The sequence below is a fragment of the Theropithecus gelada genome, chromosome 13 (genome assembly GCF_003255815.1).
Source record: "Theropithecus gelada isolate Dixy chromosome 13, Tgel_1.0, whole genome shotgun sequence".
Classification (NCBI taxonomy): Eukaryota; Metazoa; Chordata; class Mammalia; order Primates; family Cercopithecidae; genus Theropithecus; species Theropithecus gelada.
The window spans coordinates 63,795,496-63,818,442 of record NC_037681.1 but is presented as its reverse complement, the minus strand read 5'-3'; the positions used below and the strand labels follow the sequence as shown (position 1 = coordinate 63,818,442).

Sequence of the window (22,947 nt, the reverse complement as noted above, 5' to 3'; positions counted from 1 at the left end):
ACAAGTGTTAATCAGGATGTGTTCAGAGCCCGGAATAGAGTTTGGAAGGAAAACATACTGCCAGACAGCACAATGCATTCCAAAGCAATGTATCAGTTTTTCTATATTATCCACGTCATTGACAGGATAACTCTGAGGTTCCTAAATAGCAAATTATAGAACTGGGTATAAGTGATGAAGCCTCATTTTGTCCCTGAGGTCCTCTTGTTCCGAGAGTTGTCTGTCTATACTAGTTAACTCCATGCTCAGAAGAACCCCCTCTGGTCCTAGCGGTCCCTTCTCAGAACAGACTCCTGTCTTTACTTTCTCACCTGCCATTTACATGAAGATATTACAGTGCAGAGTATTCCAAATTCAGCTACTGAAGAGGCTTTTTTATGTCCCTGGTAATTTACACATGAAAGAAGAATAAATGTTCCTTTGAGCCTACTAAGGATTTTCTGTATCTTTTGAATGTAAGCTATGAAAAATTAATGTTTTTGCAAAGAAAAAAATGTTGGCTGAAATTTTAACACTGACACCCTTTTCCTTCCATAATTTATTTGATCATTAGTCTGAGTTTGTTCAGTCCCATAAGTACAAAAATGCTAGTGGATATGTATTTGTCCTTTTGTTCTCAAAGAAGGTTTTTAAAAAATTCATTGGTGCTATTGGATAACCAATTCAGTTTTTAAATTTTGACTCTGAAATTGAGGGCACATAAAATGAAGACTTTTGTCATATATTTGTGTTTTGACTTTGCAAGATTAATAGGGATTTATATGAGGTGATTAAGCAATAGCCATGGAGTTGTTGGGGAATTTTTGGTGATGAATGGTCAGCTGGCAACATGGCTTCAGGAAAGGACTGGGCTTCTGCTCTTACAGGCTGCTTTTCGTTCCAAGATGTCAAAGCCTTAATGAAAATCAGCTCATTAATCCTTCAAGTCCTTTCCTTCCCCTTTTCCTCCACCCCTCCCTTCTTGATCCAGTTTACTGTCTCTCTCATGGGTCTAAGGCAGTTTCCTAACTACTGAAAGAAAAGTAAACTGACCTAGACCAGAAACGAAATGAGAATAGCCATCTAGTAGGGGTCTGCTGCTGGCCTGGAAAGGATGGCAGTGGGCATCATGAGAGAGGAATCACCTAGTCTGACACTCATGCTAATTATAAAAGCTTTTTTTTTTAAAGTTTTTTTTTATTTATTTATTTTTTTCTAGTGATGAGGTCTCACTGTGTTGCCTGTGCTGGACTTGAGCTCCTGGGCTCAAGCAGTCCTCCCACCAGAGTCTTCCAAGTAAGCTGGGATTACAGACATGAGCCCCATGCCCTGCCACCCTTGCTATTTGCAGATTCCAGCTCAACTGTCCCAGCTAGATCACTTATTTACTTTGGCTGAGAGTTGTAATTAGTATTATATTAGGCTTAAATTTTTCAGAAGTGAATTTGGTTATCTAGTTTCTCCTTCTTTGGTTATAAAAGGAAAAAAAAATAAGTGTATATGTGTATGTTTGTATATTGCATGAGTGTTTCTTTTAGTAAACTTAGTGAACTAAATGGACTAGTCAGGGCTGGGTGAGGTGGCTCATGCCTGTAATGCCAGCACTTTGGGAGGCCAAGGTGGGTGGATCACATGAGGCCAGAAGTTTGAGACCAGCCTGGCCCAACATGGTGAAACCCAGTCTCTACTAAAAATACAAAAAATTAGCTGAGTGGTGGCACATGCCTATAGTCCCAACTACTCGGGAGGCTGAGGCATAAGAATTGCTTGAACCTGGGAGGCGGAGGTTTCAGTGACTGAGATCACACCACTGCATTCCAGCCTGTGCGACAGAAGAAGACTCTGTCTCAAGAAAATGAATGAATGAATGCATGCATGTAGTGGATGTGATAACCAGAAATAAATATGTGCCCTACTAAAATTTTTTCACTGTTTTTCTCTTCATTGTTGTGTGCTATATGCTTATCATAGAAAATTAGTCAAGTACAAAATTTGGAAGAAAGTAAAAGTCTATTCTTACCACAATCCATAAATCACTATTATTGGTTAAGAGTTGTATGTAATTCCTTCATCTTTTTTCCTATGCTTTTTTAAACCTTGTCAAGGTTATACTGTACACGTAATTACGTTATAGCTTCCTTTTTTCAGTCGACAGTATCATGAGAGCATTTGTTATTATTTCAAACTCTTTATGACACAGCTGCTGTGGAAAACACTATGATATTTCCTCAAAAAATTGAAAATAGAATTACTGTGTAATCCAACAATACTCAAGTCTGAGTATATACCCAACAGACTTGAGAGCGGAGTCTCAAAGAGGTATCCATAGCAGCATTATGCACAATAGCTAAAACATGGAAACAGCTCAGGTGTCCATTGATGAATGATCACCTGATGAATGATCACCATGATGAATGATCATGGATGAACAAAATGTGGTGTGTACGTACACCAGAATATTACCTAGCCTGAAAAAGGAAGGAAATTCCAACATATGCCACAACATAGATGAACCTTGGAGAAATTATGCCAAGCGAAATAAGCCAATAGCAAAAAGATAAATATTATATGATTCTGCTAATACAGAGTACATAGAGTAGTCAAGACCTAGAGATAAAAAGTAGAATAGTGGTTGTCAGGGGCTACGGAGAGGAGGGAATGGGGCATTGTTTAATGGGTAAAGTGTTTTAATTTTACAGGATGAAAAGGGTTCTGGAGGCTGGGTACAGTAGCTTAGAGCTGTAATCGCAGCACTTTGGAAGGCCGAGGTGGGCAGATCACTTGAGGCCAGGAGTTCAAGACCAGACTGGCCAACATGGTGAAACCCGTCTCTACTAAAAATACAAAAAATTAGCCAGGTGTGGTCGCGCACACCTGTAGTCCCAGCTACTTGGGAGGCTGAAGCAGGAGAATCACTTGAACCCGTGAGACAGAAATTGCAGTGAGCCTAGATCATACCACTGCACTCCAGCCTGGGCAACAGAAGGAGACTCTGTATCAAAAAAAAAAAAAAGAAAAGTTCTGGTGATTGGTTATGCAACAGTATGGATGTGCTTAACACTACTGAACTGTACACTCAAAAATGTTAAGATGGTAAAGGGCTTACATTATGTATATTTCACCACAGTTTAAAACATTGTAATGGAAAATATTTAAAAGAAAATATATACCCCATCACTCATCTGAGGTTATCATTGTCTTGACTTTTTATGATAATTATTTCTTTGCTTTTCTTCCTAGTATTACCACCTGTGCATCTCTAAAAATAAAATATTTTTGCCTCTTTTTGAATTAAGAAAAAAAAAAAACTTTGAAAACATCATTTTTGAAGGTAGCATATTTTTGTCATCTGAATAATTAGTCATTAAGTTTATCTAACCATTGCTGGCATTCAGTTTGTTTCCCATTTTTTTAGTGTCATAGATGTTGTTTCAGAAAAATCTTTGTGCATGAGTGTGTGTGTTTGTGTGTGTGTGTGTGTGTGTGTGTTTGTGTGTGTGTGTATGAGTGTATGTGATTGTGGGTTATTGCCTTAGGTTTGATTTCCAGAAGTGGAATAAATTGGTCAAGGAGAAATGGAAAAAGTCTTGGTATACACTGCCAGATTGTTTTCTAAAAAAGTCCATCTGCCTACCAGCAGTGCGTGAGAGACCTCCACCAAAATTTAACTAAGATATAAAAAATCCATTTGAGGAAACTTTTACATTTTGAATGCTTACTGTCTGTGCCAAGCTTTGTATGAGGAGATTTGTAAATATTATTTCATTAACTCTTCTCAAAACTGCCTTAATATTAAAAAAATCTTTTCTACAGTGAAAACAACTGGGGAGACACACCACATGTCTGACAGCCATTTTAGTTAATATTTCAGCTTGGCATGATGAGTTAACAGATAAGTCAAACAGGTATAGGTCGTTCTTCGGTTTTTACTTTCTATATTACCACACAGAAATGGCCCTGCTTTAGCATTTTGTTTTATCTTCTTTAGAAGGAGTCTTCCCCTGGGCCCTCCCTGGGGTGCTGCTTAGGCCCAGGCCTGCTGTGCACTCTCAGCCAGAGGGCTCAAACTGACAGTGCATTCAGGTCGGATTGGCCATAGTTGTGTTTTGTTTGACTTCTGCAGGATTTACATTTCTTTTTTAAAATAATTTGCTGGCATTTTAAACTGAGGAAATTTCATAGTAAATCAAGATCTACAGCTTCTTTTGAAAAACTGGAAGATCTGGCACCACCAGGCTCAAATTTCCATGTGGCCACAATGGGCCAGAGCTAAGTCCCAGCCATCTTCCCTTGATGGGTATAGTCTGTGCTTCTCCACGGCCCACGCCCGGCCGCGTCTCTCATAGGTTACCTGCACTCCCATGGAAACAGGAGTTTGTGTCCCTTGCTATTGGCGTTTATTAAGTAGCAGATTGGCTGATGTTAGTTCTTAATGTTCGTGGCTGCGTTTTTAGAATCATCTGGAGAGATTTTTTGAGTTATCTCACTGGCCCTCAGAAGTACCATTTAAACCTGATACTGTGATGTGGTTAATGATTGATTGCTGTGGAGGCTTATGACCTCCATAAAAAAATAAAATTGGAGGCCGGGCACGGTGGCTCACGCTTGTTACCCCAGCACTTGGGAGGCTGAGGCGGGTGGATCACCTGAGGTCAGGAGTTCGAGACCAGCCTGGCCAACATGGTGAAACCCCATCTCTACTAAAAACACAAAAATTAGCTAGGCATGGTGGCATGCACTTGTAGTCCCAGCTACTCGGGAGGCTGAGGCAGGAGAATCGCTTGAACCCGGGAAGCGGAGGTTGCAGTGAGCCAAGATCACGCCACTGTGCTCCAGCCTGAACAGCAGAGTGAGACTCTGTCTCAAAAAAAAAAAAAAAAATTGTTTTTTTGAGAGACAGGGTTTCATTCTATCACCCAGCCTGGAATGCAGTGGCATGGTCATGGCTCACTGCAGCCTTGAACTCCTGGGCTCAAGTGATCCTCTCACCTCAGCTCCCAAGTAGCTGAGACTATAGGCATGTGCCACTGCACCTGGCTAACTTTTTTTTTTTTCCTTTTTTTTTGAGATGGAGTCTCACTCTGTCGCCCAGGCTGGAGTACAGTGAAGCGATCTCGGCTCACTACAAGCTTTGCCTCCCGTGTTCTTGCCACTCTCCTGCCTCAGCTTCCCAAGTAGCGGAGACTACAGGTGCCTGCCACCATGCCCAGCTAATGTTTTGTATTTTTAGTAAGACGGGGTTTCACTGCATTAGCCAGGATGGTCTCCATCTGACCTCGTGATCCGCCCGCCTCGGCCTCCCAAAGTGCTGGGATGACAGGCATGAGCCACCGCACCTGGCCCTTTTTTAAAAAAAAAGTAGAGACGGGGCTTGCTTTGTTGTCCAGGCTGGTTTAGAACCCCTGGCCTTAAGTGATCCTCCTGCCTTGGCCTCCCAAAGTGCTGGTATTACAGACATGAGCTGCCACACTCAGCCCAGTTTTATTAAGTTGAAGCTTAAATAGAATAACTATCCCTGTATTACTTCATTCAACAAATACCTATTGAGCCCTGCTGTATGCCAGGCCATATCAAATACTACAACTGTATATTAAAACCACTACTTCAGTATAAAGAGAGCAACAGAACAGAGTCTTCTCAAATAGAATCATTGACCTAGAATTTTAGAACTGGAAGGAATCATGAAGTTTATTGTATTAAGAGTCTACTCTCACCCCTGTGCACGTGGAGTACTACAGCCCACAGAGGATTGTAGGAGGTTGGACGATTTATCTGTTTTCTCACAGTTCACCAGAATTAACATCCTACCTGACAACTACTAACATTTGTTGAGGGCTTAGCTCCCGGCACCTTATTGGGCTCTTTGTACTTGACCACACTGCCTCCATCTGTCCAGACAGTGTTTTTATGTGAGGGTTTTGAATGGCAGTAATTTAAGCCTTCTCTAGAACAGTGATTCTCAGAAAGAAAATGTGTACGTGAATCACCTGGGAATCTTATTAAAATGAAAACTCTCATTCACTAGGTCTGGGTGGAGCCTGAGATCCTCCATTTTGACCAGCTCCCAGGGGACAGAGTACATACCTTGAAGAGCCAGGGTCAGAGTGCCAGGTTCTGTGATCATCCAACTCCCCCGTTCGAAATACTCCCATCGCCGGCCAGGCGCAGTGGCTCACTCCTGTAATCCCAGCACTTTGGGAGGCCAAGGCGGGCAGATCACGACATCAGGAGATCGAGACCATCCTGGCCAACACGGTGAAACCCTGTCTTACTAAAAATACAAAACATTAACCGGGCATAGTGGCAGGCGCCTGTAGTCCCAGTTATGGGAGGCTGAGGCAGGAGAATGGCGTGAACCCGGGAGGCGGAGCTTGCAGTGAGCCGAGATCGCACCACTGCACTCCAGCCTGGGTGACAGAGCAAGACTCCATCTCAAAAAAAAAGAAATACTCCCATCCCCATTCCCTTTCTCAAGGGCTTGTGACTGAGCTTGGAGCAACAGGAGAGGGCTGAGGCTACTGAAGGGATCAGCCCAAGATTCTCTCCGTACCCAGTTGGGATGACCTGTGCTGAGGGGCTTCATGGCCCCAGGGCTCTCTATGGGAAGTGCATACTCCATTGTCTGGGCAGCCATCCCAGTGGCCTCAGTGCCCTGTGTGGGACCAGTGCTTTGTTGGCATGCAGTGTGTTTATCATTTTGAAAAATAACAGTCTGATATTCTGGTGAGAAAAACAGGCTCTCAGAAATACAAGACCAGGTTCCAAGGTTACAAGGAAAGCAACCTTGGGAATAAATTTTTTGCATAAAACAGTGCTGATGAGGGGAAGAGATGGTAGAGGGAGCTAATGTTTGTTGAAAGCCTTCTCAGTGTACCAGACCTAATGACTTGCTACCCCAAGTTAATTCTAGTAATCCATCCACTTCCCTGTCCAGCTTCCCTGTAGGTGCGCCTCACACACCCATGCAGTCCTCCATGTGCCCTTTCATGTGCGCCTCGTCTGCTTCTCCATCCCCCTCATCCATACTCCAGTCACTTTCCTGTCTCCTCCCCTGTCACCCCCTATCCATACTCCCATCTATTCTCTTTTTTCTCTTACTGGACCCCACTGAGCTGAGTGATGTGCTCCTGGAGGGCCTGTGGATTTAAATGTGTAAGGAAAATATGCTTATAGAGACAAAGCTGAGGCTTTTGTATGGCAATCCCAGTTCTTCCCTAGGGGGTCTGTGGCCAGCTGCAGAAGTTCTGGTTTAGGATTCTGTTTTGCTTTACAACAGCTGAAAACAGCATTTATTTTCTAACCACCAAATTTATTCACACAAGAGACTATACTTCCCAGGCAGAAATACTGGGTTTTAGGTCTGCTTCCATTTTCCCACTGTCCTTTAGCTCCTTCCCAAATCCCTCATGGGTTGGTCCTCTCCCGAAGAAAGAGATCCTGCTTTCACAATGACTTGAAATAAAAAGAGGCCACAGCCCTTTGCCACAGCTGCAAGTTGCTGTTTCACTTCCATGTTGTTGAAATGAATCCAGTCCAGGATGATTATTAAAATATTCAGATGATCATGTGGCATTTTAAGGCTATCATTTGTGGTCCATGCCAAAACTTTAAGGGAAGCAAGTCTTAACAGGGATCGCTAGCCACACAGCAAGTTTCCAGGCATTGCTAGGGGTTATGTTTTGCCTTTTGGTTTGTTTCTTTCTCTCATTTTTTCTTCTTTCTTTGTTTCCTTTTTCTCTTTCACAAAAAAAGTATCCTCCTTTTTTTTAATTTTAGAAAAAGTCTTTTTTTAAGGAAAAAAATGGAAGAGGTAGTAACTGCTTTTCAATTCCTAGATTTTACTGGAAGAGACAGCTTCTTATTAGGACCCTTCTTTAATCCTCCAGCACAGCCTGTGTGAAGTCACCTGAGCCTCATGCAGATTTGAATGATGAGATAAATGAAGCTGGTATATTTTAAACCCAAGCATGCTGACATATGTTCGCCTCCCTTTCAGACGTCTCAGGAATGTCTAAGGTCATGATATCTCTTGGATGAGATCCTGTTTGTGTTTTTTAAATACAAAAGGAAACATTATCACATTTCAACCCAAGCCAATGGGACAAGGTGCAAAACATTTTCTTCATTAAATATCCCTTTTATAAATACAGCCTCAAGTTTTAAAGGAATAAGCTGTTTGAGGAAAAGTGAAGTTTGAAAATATATGAAGTAGTTCTTGTTGACAGACTGAGCTTATGGAAACTAGTCTGGGTAAAAGCAGTCAGAAGTGATCAATATATTACACTGGGCCTTTGAGCAAGTCGCCCAAGATCAAAGCTTCTTCATACTGCAGCGAGAAATAAAAATAGTCCTTTTACGCAACTGCACACACATCAAGAATTCAACCCCCAACTGCTGATGCTTTCTACTTTTTAAATATAGAAATCTGCAAACCTAACCTGGAGGTGGCAGTTAGTTCAATAGAGGGCTCAGAAATCTCTGTCTTGTTCCACTTGTAGCTATTGGCGTATTGGGGTGTTGCTGTTGGAAGATTTGGGCAATGTTGTCATTGCTCAGCTTGCAAGGGAGTGCAGGCTTTAAGTGTCTTCAGCACATTCTCATAATATTGCGTAAAGCCCTAATGTAGTGGGTTGGTTTTTTTTCCTTGAGCATGTAACATCTTCTATCTTTTGGATAAATTAACACCTTTGTTACTTTCATTGAGCCATTCCCAGTGAATTAATGCCAATTCAGAGTCACAAATATTACAAGACAATGGTAGTAGGCACAGTGGGAAATATATGAATGAATGATAATTGTCTCTGTTTCAGAAACCCCACAAGTAAGACAAGTATGGATTTAAATAACTATAAACAAGATTGTGTCAATGCTAGAATGAGTCAAAATGTGTTGCAGAAGCAGAGAAGGGAGAAATAAATGCCAGCTTGTCAGGGTAGGGGTGTCAAGGAAGTCTTCAGGAGGAGGGAGAAGTCTTTAAAGGATAGGTGAGTTTAATTATTAGATAAGGTTTATTTTTTAGCGTGGTGGCATGGGCCTGTAATACCAGCTTCTTGGGAGGCTGAGGCACAAGAATTGTTTGAACTGGGTGACAGAGCAAGATTCTGTCTCAAAAAAAAAAAAAAAAAGATAAGATTAATTGTCTCAGATTGGAGACTTAGTAAAGTTGTGCTTGTATAGTACCTTTGTTGCCAAGTAAATTGTGATGGTCTCATAGCCCAAGTACACAAAAGGAATCTTAGTATAGCACCCAGCATTGTGGGAACTGTGTGTGTGTGTGTGTGTGTGTGTGTGTGTGTGTGTGTGTGTGTATGTATGTGTGTGTGTATTAGATATATATGGAGTCACTGTTGTCAGAGTTTAGTTATGGTTGAATCTAAATGAAAATTTAGACAGCGAAGCGCATAGAAGTACATACAGTAAGTACAAGAGTTCAGAAAAGAATGTGGACTGAGATAGTCAAGGAGGGCCTTCTCAGAGGAGTTAGATATTTGAGAGAGGTGGTAGAGCAGGGTGTGATTTGGAAACGCCAAAAAGTGATAGGAAAAGAGCATGTCAAGATGGTGGACAAAATGTGCAGTGGGATACTGGAAGGAGTGCATGTGATATAGCATGGGCCAGTGAGGAGATGGGGCTGAAGGAGAAGTGCTGTGCTTTAGAGAGCAGTGCAAGATTTGATAAGAGACCAGTTGTGGAAGCCCTCAGTCAGCCAGAGGAATATGGACTTGATCCGGAGTTAAGAGGAAGTTAGTGAGCTCTGGCTGACACTGGTAAGTAGGCTGCTATCTATATGCACATGAAATACCCTAAATGCTTTACATCTTTCCAGCCTCTCTCAGTGGTCATCAGAGTTTCTAGTCTCTCTTAAGGATTAACAGAAATCTCTCTAGTAGCAGTCCTTGTCACCTGGAAGCCTCTGTTGCCTGCCTGGGCAACTAGTAATGGGAATAAAGATATTTGTATGCCCTTGAGACCACATGGCTTTTGTCTTTCCAACATTGTTAAGACTACCATCGAACCACAGAATTTATAACAGTAAAGAGAATTTAGAGGTTGTCTAATCCAATGGAATTCTTTCTTCAAATAAGCTTATGTGGAAATTCAAGATATTGAAGATAGTAGAGATGGTTTCAATATGGTCTAAACTGGGGTGGGGGCCCGGAGACCCACCTGCATGGCTTCCCTCCTATTGGTAGCCCCAGAAGGGACTAAGAGAAGCACCCTGACTCCCTATTTCAAAACAGTGATCTAATCTAAGCCAATATTTGTAGAAGAGGTAATAGACACGGGGGCAGGCGACTTCTTCTTACTTGAAAGATGTGGCTGTCTCAAGATGGCTCAAGTTAGGGATGTAAATAGCAAGTTTGTTTTTTGCCTCTTGACCTGCTTTCTTCCTCTCCTGGGGCCTGATCATCCTTGTGGAAAATTCTGCAACTCCATGTCCTTGGGCTGCCAGGGCCCTCTCTTAGGAGCTGCCTTCCCTGGATGGGGCTTCATGCTGCAGACCTTCTTGCCGTCAAAACTTAACTATTCCATATCCCTTTTCCTCAGAAATCCACTCTCAGCTGGCTGGCTGTCCCTAACTTTTAATACGTAAATAAGTTTGTTCTCCTGGGTCACACAGCTGTTTTCTAATAGTGACCTGGTAGAGACAGCACCTCTAACTGAAGTCAGTAACTGACGCAGGCTTGATGGCAGTGCTGTGGCCTGGTGGGAGCACGTCTGCCCTCATATTAAGCTGCTCAGCCCTGATATGTTTGTCCCGTGTGGCCAGGCTTTCGGCCACCTCCAGGAGGGCTGTGGGGAACATGAGCTGGTCTTACATGAATGGGCCAAGGGAGCATCTTGGAGAGAGGCCCTCCAAAGTCTCGCTATCCTTTGCTTCCCCTCAGCTGCCAGTGATGACCAGGCTTCCTCAGCAATTAGACTAGCCCCGGGGCCTCTGAGAATAACACCTTCCCATGCAAGTTCAGGGGCTCCCTCTAGAACTCCCTAAGTCAGAGGGGCCCTCACCAGTCCGCAGGCTCTGCATTCCTGGGTAACCATAAGGAGAGTCACGTCTAGAGGCACTTGGTGAATGGAAAGCCTCCAGCCAGAAAACACAGTGTGCTGCTGTTGAGGAGAGGCAGAGAATACTCAAGGTTAGGAGGCCAAGGGTCTCGCCCCTGCTGGACTACTGGCTAGCAAGGTGTGGCCTGTAATTTCCTTAGGCCTGAGTTTTTATCTGTGAATTGGGAAGCTCTAAAATGAAGGTGTGAAATAGAAGAGAGCAGGGGAGGGCATAATGAGTAATGGAAGTGTAAACATAAAAGTGCTAAGAAGATACAGGAACTATCTATTGTCAAGTAAGGAAGTCTCTGTCAACATAGTCGCCACGTTGAAAATGTGCCTTTATGCTGGTCCTCACAGAAATAGCTGCACTTGGAGCCTTGATTTTCACCAGACTGGCTGCCAGGATGTAACATCAGTCTACTGGTTTCTCATTGCTTGGCCCAGTGTCTCACTTTTCACTTGATTGTGTGTTTGGGACACATAGATACAATTTGTTGTCTAGAAAACCTTGATTCTATTCTTGGTTTCTGCCCTTATCTTAGCTAGGTCACTTCAGCTACTTTGTTGATTTGTAAAAATGGGAATAATAATTTCTATTTTTCTTCCTTAAGAATTTTATAAAGATAAAATAAGAATACTTTTTAAAGAGAAAACTTTTAATGTAATAAGATATTGATATTGTTATTATCATTACTGCTATTTTTGCCAGGGCTAATTTCCAAGTGTGTGCCTTGCCAAATTCACATGACCACAGTCCTGTTGACAGTGCTGTTAGAAATTCTCACCTTGTGATTTACATAGCTTAGGCAGCATCCAGAAGATTTCATCCGCCTCACCTATTTATCCTTTTTTATGCTTTTAGGGAGAAAGTAAGGTTTGAAAAGAAAGGGAACTTCCATTAACATTCTGTATAAGAATTGAAGCTATATATCTTCCAAGCCCCAAACTGTACAATAAAAGTTTTCTTGGATACTACTTTTCTCCCATAATTCCTAGCACATAGCTTATTAAGTTATTAACCAGCAATTACTCTGGCAGCATATTAAACTTTACTTTTAAACAAGTCACAGAGGGAGGGAAACACGCATCTCTCATAAAAGGAATAAAAAACATACACCCTCTAAAACAGTTTCCCCAGGCTTTGAACAAATCCCAAGCCCCACACCAAGGTCTCTTTTTCATCATTCTCGGTACATAGCTTGAGCGTTAGTACAGTAATGAGAACAAGATGCCTAATACGAAGATGGAAAAATATGAGGATTCTGGAGGCTCCCTGGGGGCTCTCTGAAAAGGCAGGTGATTAATATTAGGAGGGAAACGCAAAGCCATGGCATTGAAGCTGTGGACTTCCTCGAGCAGCAGCACTCCTAAGGGAAACAGAGGAGGCTGTGGCTTTAGCCCTAATCTAAAAAGGGGACCCCAGTACCTTCTGCAGACTGCTGGAGCCTTGCTGAATGCCTACCCAGAACCCTGGTGGAGTAGGTAAGGCCCTCTGCTTTCACAGATTACATTCCCCAGGATCAAAACCTGCTCTTCCAGAGAACGCGCACTATGCTCGCAATGCATAGCTGGACCTTCAGTCACTTTCTGGACAGACTCACAGCTCACGGTCTCTCACTTTGTGCATGGTGGCTCAATAAGAATTCCCTATAAGTTGGTCCACCACCAGAGCAGGGCATGGAGGATGGCTTCACTTTAAAAGGAAAATCCAAGTAGGAGGGCTGTGGGGCAGCGTCTACATATGGCTGTGAGTATAAACACTCGCAAAGCTCCAGACCAAGAAAGGCAGGATGGATGTTGGGGCATACCATAAAAATGCAGCTCTGCCGTCACACCTCCCCCAGGGAGGGCAAGGTAAACGAGCAGTCCTGGTAGCCAGCCAGGCCCTGCAAGCTGCTGCCAGCTGGCCCTGCATGCACAGCTAAAGTCTCCATGTTACAGTAGGGGAAATAACTTGTTTAAATATATATATTCTATAGTTCATCACCATTTTGCATTTTGGTTTAAACAAATCCCCTATTGTTTCTCTAAGAGTGCCATATGATGGTTACTTGGCTGGGGACCATGGTAAAAAATGGAAATCAGAATGGCAGAGCTGGGTTCTTTTTATTTAATTTATACTGCCACATGTACATGGTTTAATGTGGCCTCCATCAAAGAAGTACCTCCTAACTCCTATCCACAGGATATAACCAAATATAAGGAGAGGCAGTGTCTGGTCCATGGACATCTGTTACAATGATGTAAAGTGCTCAAGACTACAGAGATGACCAGTGGGATCTCTGGGAGAAGGGGAAGCTCAACGAAATATCCTGGGTCGAGACAGTCATTCAGCATATCCTTAGAGGTAGTTTTCTGGATAATTAGGAAGGTAATCCTCTAGAAAGAGGAGGGACTTTGAAGTAAGTTGGGTTTTAGAGGGTTTGCTGCTGTTATTGCTGTTTGAGATAGGATCTTACTATGTTGCTCAGGCTGGTCTTGAACTCCTGATCTCAAGCAATCCTTCCATGTCAGCCACCAGAGCAGCTGGGATTATAGGCGCCTATGCCACCTGTACCCAGCTTGAAGTGAATTTTAAATAAAGGGCATGAGGTGGGTGGACATGTGTCAAGTGGAGGGATCATAACGGGATGTGGAAACATGTTGTAGACTAATTTCCCCTTTCCCTCTTCTACCATTTTCCCTCTCCCATTCTTCTAACCTCCCTCCCTCTTTCCTTCTCCCCCTACTCCCTTTCTCACCTGCCTTCTCTCCCTCTGCCCCTTACCTGCTTTTCCTGTCAACCTGGTTTCCTTCTTTCCAGCCGGTTATGGGCCTGCTGGTGGTCCCTAGGATATTGCTTCATTAACTCCAGTGCTGGCTCCATAGCAAGAAGCTTCTAGTACTTCTTGTTTATTGTGGTTGAGAACAGAAGTGATCTGAGCTGCTTATATAGGAGCTAAGATAAGAGAACTACCCCAGATGGGCTGGGATGAGCCTGCCAGCTGCACCTGTTTGATTGTTTGGAATTCCTTCTCTTTCACCAGCTCAAACCCCTCCAGTGCCTCTAGAGCCTTCCTCCATGACAATCATGACAATCAATCCTGTGATTGTTTTTATGTGTATTTTTTTCTCCGCATATACCCCTCCCCAAACAAGATCATAAGCTCTGCAAAGCCAAAACCTTTTCCTCTCCCTCCCCTTCCCACCCCATGTAGGATATCCCCCATACCGCTCAGTAAATGTTTCTGTATTAATAAAGTTAAGCCATGTGTCTTAGAGACCTTAACAGACACTAGCAACCTAAAGCCAGAACAGCAGTTTCCAGCCCTCTGAAGATGGCAGTGAATTCTGGTAGAGGTTGGTAAATCCAAAGTGAATTCCCTCTCTCTTCCAGGGAGCCCACCAAGGCTTCACAATGTTAAGTGGGAACCCCAGCTGTCCATTGTGACTTGAGCTGATGGGGTCCCTCTGCGGTCATCACTCTTTGGAACTTTTAGAGCTCTGAAAGACTACTTCTGTTTTGGGCCCCTGTTGACTCATCCCATATCATTTCCTGCTAATCCCACTGGCCATCTTTGTAGTCTTGGCAGTTCACATCATTGTGACAGCTGTCCATGGACCAGACACTCCTCTCCTTATGTTTGGTTATATCCTGTGGATAGGAGTTAGGAGGTACTTCTTTGATGGAGGCCACATTAAGCCATGTAAATGTGGCAGTATAAATTAAATAAAAAGAACCCACTTCTGCCATTCCGATCCCCGCCCCCCCATACCATTGTCCCTTTAGCACTTGTTATTCTCTAAACATGTCATGTCCCCAAGTCTTTGGACATGCTACTTCCTCTGTTGGGATCACTTTGCCCATGGTCTACCTCCTCCCCATTCTCCAGCTCTCTGCCAAGGCCCTTCCTGACTCACCCAGACAAACAGTTACTCTGTTAATCTCTCTTTTTGGGGCACCCATCATACTCTAGTGTGACTGGTTGTGTGTTTTCCCAACTACACTAGTGGTTTTCAAGTGTTTTGTTTTTGTTTGTTTGTTTGTTTTTGACATTGACAACAAGAAATAACTTTTACATATGACCTAATGCGTATCTTTGTGTGTATATACTGTGCAAACACACATTAAATCATGCACAGTCTGAAATTTTAATAACTGTGTAAGATATAAATTGTCTGCCAAAAATGGAACAGAGAGGGAATTTGCTCAAGATAGAGCATATTTAATTTCAGGAATGTTTGCTTTCAACATATCCAGTGTCATTTTGGATACAAAGCATAACCCTATTGATGCCATTCAGTATAATGTAGGGTAGCTTATTACCTGGAAAAGAAAAAGAAAAAAGCTAGGCCAATCAATTATTTTACTTAAACTTGTTGCATTTTAATGGTCATTTACATCTTAAAGATAACTTATTTTAAAAATCATTCTTAGCAAGGACTTAATGGAAAGCTGATGTATAACAAAAACCTTAATGAAACAATACATTAGGAAATCTCTGAACTTTAAATCTCCTGCCCTCTCTCCTTACTATACTACTTTGATACACTCTGATTATATTTTCTTCCTTTCCCCCTCTGTCTTCCTCCTAGCTCCTTCTCTCCCTTCCTCCTCTGCCCCCATCTCTCTCCTCTTCCCTTCCTCCCTCCTTCCCTTCCTTCCTTCCTTCCTTCCTTCTTTCTTTCCTTCCTTATTGCTGGTCACCACCCACTAGTTGACTTTATAACCAACTAAATGAATCATAACCTGCATTTTGGAAAACACTATTCAGGACTCTAAGTTCCTTGAGGGCAGTGACTTTGTCACTGAATCACTCATCTTCTTATTTCCAAACCCACCACTATTCCTGGCTCTCAAGAGCCTCTTAACAAATGTTTTCTGAATGAATAGACCTCAGTTTTAAAAAAAAAAAAAAAAAACCTACAGCCACTGGGATTCCGGAAGGGACAGGAAAAGTGAATAATTTATCACAGACTTCCCAAGATTCCTGCTGTCCTCTAGACACTGGGGCCTTTGTGGATGTGTCTGAGAAGCCCGGCTCTCTGCCTGCCTTCTGCTTCTCCCAACTTCCAGGAGAGAGGCAGGAGATTTAAAGAAGTTCAGAGATTTCCCAAGGCAAAAACATATTAATCAGGTTCTAAAGTGGATATTCATAAAGGACAAATGTAAAAAAGAGTGGAAGAAAACAAGATTCTTAACTGGGCCTTCATTTCATCTGTATATGTCAACTTCGTCCGCATAGTGCTTCTCCTCCTTCGAAAGCCACTATTAATGCTGCTTTTCAGTGCATCTGCTAGACGCTGATCACTTCTGATTTTTTTCAAGCACTATAAATCTTCGTTATGCTGTGTCCAAGCCAGGATTTTTCCATTTGGGGGTAGAAAAAATCCCCAAGCCCACCAAAACCCTGTGGCTTAGTTTCCTGTCCAGCTGGCGTGCTGCTCTTCGGGATTTTGTTCCCATCATCAAAGTGGTTTGACAGACTGAGAACAAACCTCTGGCTCACCCTGAACTTACAGTGCACCATTTCCAAGTCAGAACAAACACCAAGTAATAGCAAGAGAAAAAGAATGAAAAAAATTATTTTCCTGACTTAGAAGCCAGTTCAGAGTGAAGCCCAACTCTGTGATTCCAGACAGGGATGTTATGAGGCCTTGGCTGTCCTCAAAGGTGGAGTCACGAACAGTGGGCTCCGGGCCGGAATTTCTCTGAGAGTCATCTCAAAGGAGAAGCCATGGATGGACTCCTTTGTGGCCCCAAATCTTCTGTTTCCTGGAATCCAAAGCAGCAGCATTTGAGGGATCCTCCCATGATCTCGTTGACTACATCATACTTGGCCCCAAGCCTCACAGTTGTGGGAGCAGTCAGTGATTCCTCAAGTGTCCCAGGAGGCCAGTAAGGTCACCAGCCTGTACCAGGTCTAGGGAAGATGCAGAACACTTCAGCCTGGCAGAAGGCTCTGAAGATCGTCAACCTTTCCTCTGTTCATTTAGAAATTTTTAAAAATATGCTAACTTAACTGAAAATTTCATGGAAACCAGGCTCCTCATGAGACTTGAAAGTCAAACCGGTTTCTCAACAACTTCTCTTTATGGCTCTGTATGGCTCCACAGAAAACCAGAAAAGCATTTGGGGCAAAAAGCTATGACTCTGTGAGGCCACATGGGAGCAGGCAGTCCATTATTACACTAAGGAACACCCAGTTAGCATGAAGTATCCCATCAATTAAAAGCCTGACCTGCCTTCCCCTCGTTTCCACCTTCTCAACGCATTCTCTAATCTTCCCAAGCTGCCTCTCCTCGGGACTGGAGAAGCCAAATGAATTCCCTGTCACATCTCTTACCCTCTTTCCAAATGCCCTTCTTTATCAACTTTGTCTCTAAATTCTTCCCATCTTACATGGCCCAGTTGGAAATATAATTTCATTTCCCCAATCCACCCTGGTGGGTTTGTTTGTTTGTTTGTTTGTTGGCTTAACTCCTTACATCTTGTTCTAAAGTTTGTCTTTGTTTTTGTCTCCAAAATTAGACAAAATTCTCAGGTCAGAAGCCATCTCCTGTGCATTTCTTCCCTGCACCTAGCTCAAGGCTGGATGCACAGGAGACATCCTGTCTGCTTTCTCAGGCCACTGACTTTCCTCCCTGAGTGGCTCTCGCTTTAGCAGGGGGCAGTCCCCACTGTTAAACAGTAGAAATCTTACCATTGGGAATGATATCACTGAAGTTTTCATAGACTGTGGGCTTTCCATAGTGGATGGAAGAGTAACAGCAAGAAGTTAAGATTGAGAGTCCCAGGGTAAACTAGAGACAAAAGGTAGGGGCAGGGTTAAAAAGAACCCCAGGCTGGACAATATAGCAAGACCCTATCTCTACAAAAATAATTTTAAAAATTAGCTGGATATGGTGGCATGCACCTGTAGTCCCAAGTATTTGGGAGGCTGAGGTGGGAGGATTACTTGAGCCCAGGAGGTTCAGGCTACAGTGAGCCATGATCATGCCACTGCACTTCAGCCTGGGCAACAGAGCAAGACCCTATCTCAAAACAAAACAAAACAAAAAAGAAAAGAAAGAAAAGAAAATTAAGCAAATCTCTATGTTCTTAATAGAATGGTATCCCGAAATATATTAGTGAAAAGGAGTGATGATCAGAACCTAGTATATAGTAAGCCACCATTTATATAAACAGGTGGGTAGCAGATAGATGCTTATAAAAGAATAGAATGTGCTTGGAAGGATATGCTAGAAAGTAGTAGTAGCGGTTGCCTCAGGGGAACAGTATATGGGCAGGGGGTAGGGTTGTGGAAAAGGGGCTTCATTTTCATTGCATGTCCTTTTGTGCTTTTTCAATTATTTTTGCATGTGTTACCTATTTATTTATTTATTTATTTATTTTTGAGACAGAGTCTTGCTCTGTTGCCCAGGCTGGAGCATGGTGGCGCGATCTCAGCTCACTGCAACCTCTGCCTCACAGGTTCAAGTGATTCTCCTGCCTCAGCTTCCCGAGTAGCTGGGACTACAGGTGCCCGCCACCATGCCCAGCTAATTTTTGTATTTTTAGTAGAGACGGGTTTCACCATGTTGGCCAGGCTGGTCTCAAACTCCTGATCTCAAGTGATCCACCCGCCTTGGCCTCCCAAAGTACTGGGATTACAAGCGTGAGCCACCACGCCTGGACCACCAGCATACTCTTAACCAGCCTCTGTTTTTCAGTCTTACCCCTTGTAATCCCAGCTACTTGGGAGGTTGAGGCAGGATAATCACTTGAACCCAGGAGGCGGAGGTTGCAGTAAGCTGAGATCATGCCACTGCACTCCAGCCTAGGTGACAGAGTGAGACTCTGTCTCAAAAAAAAAAAAAGGTATCTGATACCTATTTTTCATGTTAGACATACACCAGCTCCAGATATAGACAATTCAGGATAGAGGTGTGAATAAACTTTAGGGAAATTTTTAAACTGTTAATTTATAGGAAATGAGAAGGATGGATTTCAGGATTAAGACACATGGAAACTCACTAGCCAGAACACTTGTGCCAATTTGAATGCCATCCCCTAATCCTGTGTTGGAAGTAGAGAAGGGCAGGGAATGAACTGTTCTGGAACATCTACCATGGCCAGGCACTGAGGTGGGCATTTTAAGTTTACTGTGCCACATTGAACACTCACAGTGACTCACAGTAAGGCTGTCTTAGTCCATTTTCTGTTGCTATAACAATACCACAGACTAAATAATTTATTAAGAAGTCTATTCAGCTCATGGTTCTGGAGCCAGGGAAGTCCAAGAGCATGGCTCTGGCATCTGGTGAGGGTCATCCCATGGTTGAAGGGTGAAGGCAGAAGAAAGCACACAAGACAGAGAGGAAATCAGGCCAAACTTGTCCTTGTAGCAAACGCAGTCTCCAAATGACTAGCCCAATCCCAAGATAACAGCATGAATTCATTCATGAGGACAGTACCCTCATGACCCAACCACCTCTTAAAGGCTCTGCCTAGTAACAGTGTTGGAATAGCGTTACATTAGAACATGAATTTTAGCAGGGGCAGTCAGACCATAGCAGACATGAGAATATAGTTCCCATTTTACAGGTCAGGAATCTGATTCAGGTCACAGAGATTCTAAGTGGGAAAGCCAGGACTCAAATGTAGGTCTGTCCCTACTGTCTCTACTACTCACAGTGTATTATTAGTACACCAAAGATGTTTCGGCCTTTTCATGGACAAAGACACTCAAGAGTCAAGGCCCTTCAGTGCTGTTCTTAAAAACAAAGTCTTTCTTCTTCCTTTTGTATACAGATCCCCAAATCTGAGCCCACTTACTATTTCTACTATGTGGTTCAAAGAGCTGCTCCATATATTGAATGAAGAAAAAAATCCATTTATTGGGGAAAATGTCATCTCCAGTGTTTGTTAATCTTGCCATGTGTCTATTGTTCAGCTGGTTATTTCAAGTCCACAGATACAGTTTTTAATATGTGAGTGTAATTTTCCTTCTCCAAAATACTAAATCTGATTTTCATGACTGATTATTTTTTTCCCCAAATTTCTACACTTAAGAGTGTAGAATAATAGAATACCATCTCCCCACCCCTTCTGTCCCATCTTCAACTAACTAGGATAGGATCTTGGTGTTTGTTTTCATTTTATTTTATTTGAAGCCAGAGCATGGAGTTTTTATCTATTTTGTCTACACATAGCCTTGGCCTCCATCATGTGGTCAAGGATTTCATTTTCTCACATTAGTTGCTTATTTTCTTGCCATCAATGATTGTACATCGTTTCTTACCATTTGCCATAGCTGCTTAAGCCCCATCCTATACCATAGAAAATACCCATATTCTCCTTCCTGACACCCAGACCTAAGGGAGAGAAAATCTCAATTTATATTCTGTTCTTTACCTTTCTAGGCAAAATCCATGTTTGGTGACCAGAGCTGTATATATTGATATTCTCTTCCTGTTGACTTGCTGCCTCAACAAATCTGTAAAGGACAACCAGCCAGGTATGATTCATAGTTATACTATATTTTGGAATGGTTACACATCTTTGAAATGTAGATGGGGTTTTGAGTGGCTTTGCCACACACTGCTCCACCTTCTACTTTTGTAAGACTAACCACACATCAAAATTAAACAGTGTTATATAGTTCCCTCATGGAAGTTTCTTGGGAAAACTTGCTCTTGTTTATTTGGAAGTTTGCCGTTTATTTTCTAGTTGGTCATTCAGGGAAGAGTGAACTCTACTCAGATACCCTCTGTGCTTCTCTAACCCCGGCTTTTTTCTATTTTACGTATTTTCTTTGAAATGTCATTATTTTGAATAGCTGCGAGTTCATTCTGTTCCATTCTGTGGAGATAACTGAGCTGGGCTCATTTGATGCTGGGTATTTGAGAGTCTCTTCTCAAATCGACCCCTACACCAATGCATTTATGAGTTGCTGCCTCAGGGTCTGACTTTCCACATGTTTCTTGGTCATGTATGTTTCTGGGGATGGACCCCAGATCCACATACAGTTGTTCTATTTTAATCATGATTTGCAAAGTGGTTTTTCTTTTTTAAGGGAAAACGGCAACTCTAAATAAAATTTTTTTGATGTGTTTATATAAGAGGCTGCAGGAAGTGCTGTACATGAATTCCAGGCCACGGACTGAAACTGATTTTCATCAACACAAACTAGAATGCAGGGTAATGAGCCTGCAACTGGTTAAAATCAGCCTCTTCTAATTGATTAGGCCTGTCTAAAGGAGGCTACAATTACAAAGTCAGATTCTGAGTGCAAGCAGACCAGACCTTTCCTCTGTTACATTTAGTCTGTCAATGATTTGTTGTCTTCAGTAAATACATTCAGGCTGTCAATGTCCAGCTCTGTTCATATGGAACCCTGTTCCCAAATTCAAACCAATTTAAAATGCTTTGCAGGAGGGAGGTGGGGGAGGTGGGAGCATGCAAAACCGTCTCATCTGGATCAATGTATATTAGCCCACAAAACCCCTGTGGCCATGCAGAGGTAATAAGAACATGCTAGACTCTCATCAGCTCCACATCCCTGGATAGGGGTAGCTGTTGTATCCTCTTTGTAGTGTAAAATCATATGGCTTTATAGCTATAAAGGAATCCCAGTTTATGCCTCTTATGCCAGCATAATTATTAATAGTGCCCCCTTTTACTCTTGAAAGTGGTCAGGTTTGCATAATAAATTACTGGTCGCCCTGGCTGTAAGGGACCCCAGAATTGCATCTACTTTAGCTAACCCTTGATTTAACTAGAGTCCAAAGTTTGTAAAGAGACTATGAATTCAATGTTACCAAGTAAATTGCTTTAGATTTCCACCATTTCTGTTTTTCAGTTCCAAATTCCATATAGCTTTATAATACCTCCTTGCCATGTATCTAAAGGGCTTTGGCCATAACAGATTTATTCATTGCTTACATATCTACTCACTGGGATTCTGACAGTTTATGGTTGACTGTAATCATTAGTTTATTTGAACTGAGTTTTTCTTGGCTCATTTAGTGTCATTATTCTTTGTCTAGAATGGTTAATCCTTATATGTTGTAAAATACCTTCTTTCTTCCCCAACTACCCATCCTTTACTGATGAGCTGAGTTCCTTGAAGATGACTTTAACTTTTTTGAACCATCCATTTCTCCAAACTGTTAACATTATTTAGAGTTTATACCCTAATTAAACAGATCACAGCTTGTTTTCACAAGCTGTGTTTAATAACAGTATTTCACTTGCATCTGTATATTACTCTTAAAGATATTACTCTGCAGAGTAAGATGTAAGGACAGGATGTTTTTATTCTAGTATGACAACCATAGCTCTAAATATTTTGTCCTGCACTATCCAGTACTACAGCCACTAGCCACATGTGGATCTTGAGCACTGAAGATGTGGTTGGTCCAAAATGAGATGTTGTGTTAGTGTAAAATACATACTAGATTTCAAAGACTTAGTGTGAGTTAAAAATAAAATTTCTCAATAATTTTGTATTATGTATGTGTTGGAATGATAATACTTTTGACATATTGGATTAAATTTAAAATGTACTATCAAAATTAATTTTACCTGTTTCTTTTACTTTTTAAAATGCGGCAACTAAGGTCAGATGTGGTGCTCAAGCCTGTAATTCCAGCACTTTGGGAGGCTGAGGCAGGAGGATTGCTTGAGGCCAGAAGTTTGAGACTAGCCTGGCAGCGTAGTGAGGCCTCATCTGGAAAAAAAAAAATTTTAATTAGCCACATGTGGTAGCATTCATCTGTAGGCCTAGGTACTTGGGAGGTTGAGGCTGGAGGATCACTTCAACCCAGGAGTTCAAGGCTGCAGTGAACTATGATCATGCCATTGCATTCCAGCCTAGGCGACAGAGCGATACCCTGTCTCAACAAAAAAAAAAAAAAAGAAGAAGAAGAAGAAGAAGAAGGAAAAATAAAATTTGG

The 22,947-nt window shown here is 42.3% G+C and overlaps 1 protein-coding gene across 1 annotated transcript in view; it reads left to right on the top strand.

Moving 5' to 3' along the window:
* Window positions 1-22,947, top strand: part of THADA (THADA, armadillo repeat containing) — a 353,351-nt gene that overhangs the window by 245,597 nt on the left and 84,807 nt on the right. Inside the window, exon 31 of the mRNA XM_025354222.1 lies at window positions 20,413-20,507. Coding sequence (XP_025210007.1) covers window positions 20,413-20,507 — 95 coding nt within the window. The remainder of the gene's footprint in view (window positions 1-20,412; window positions 20,508-22,947) is intronic.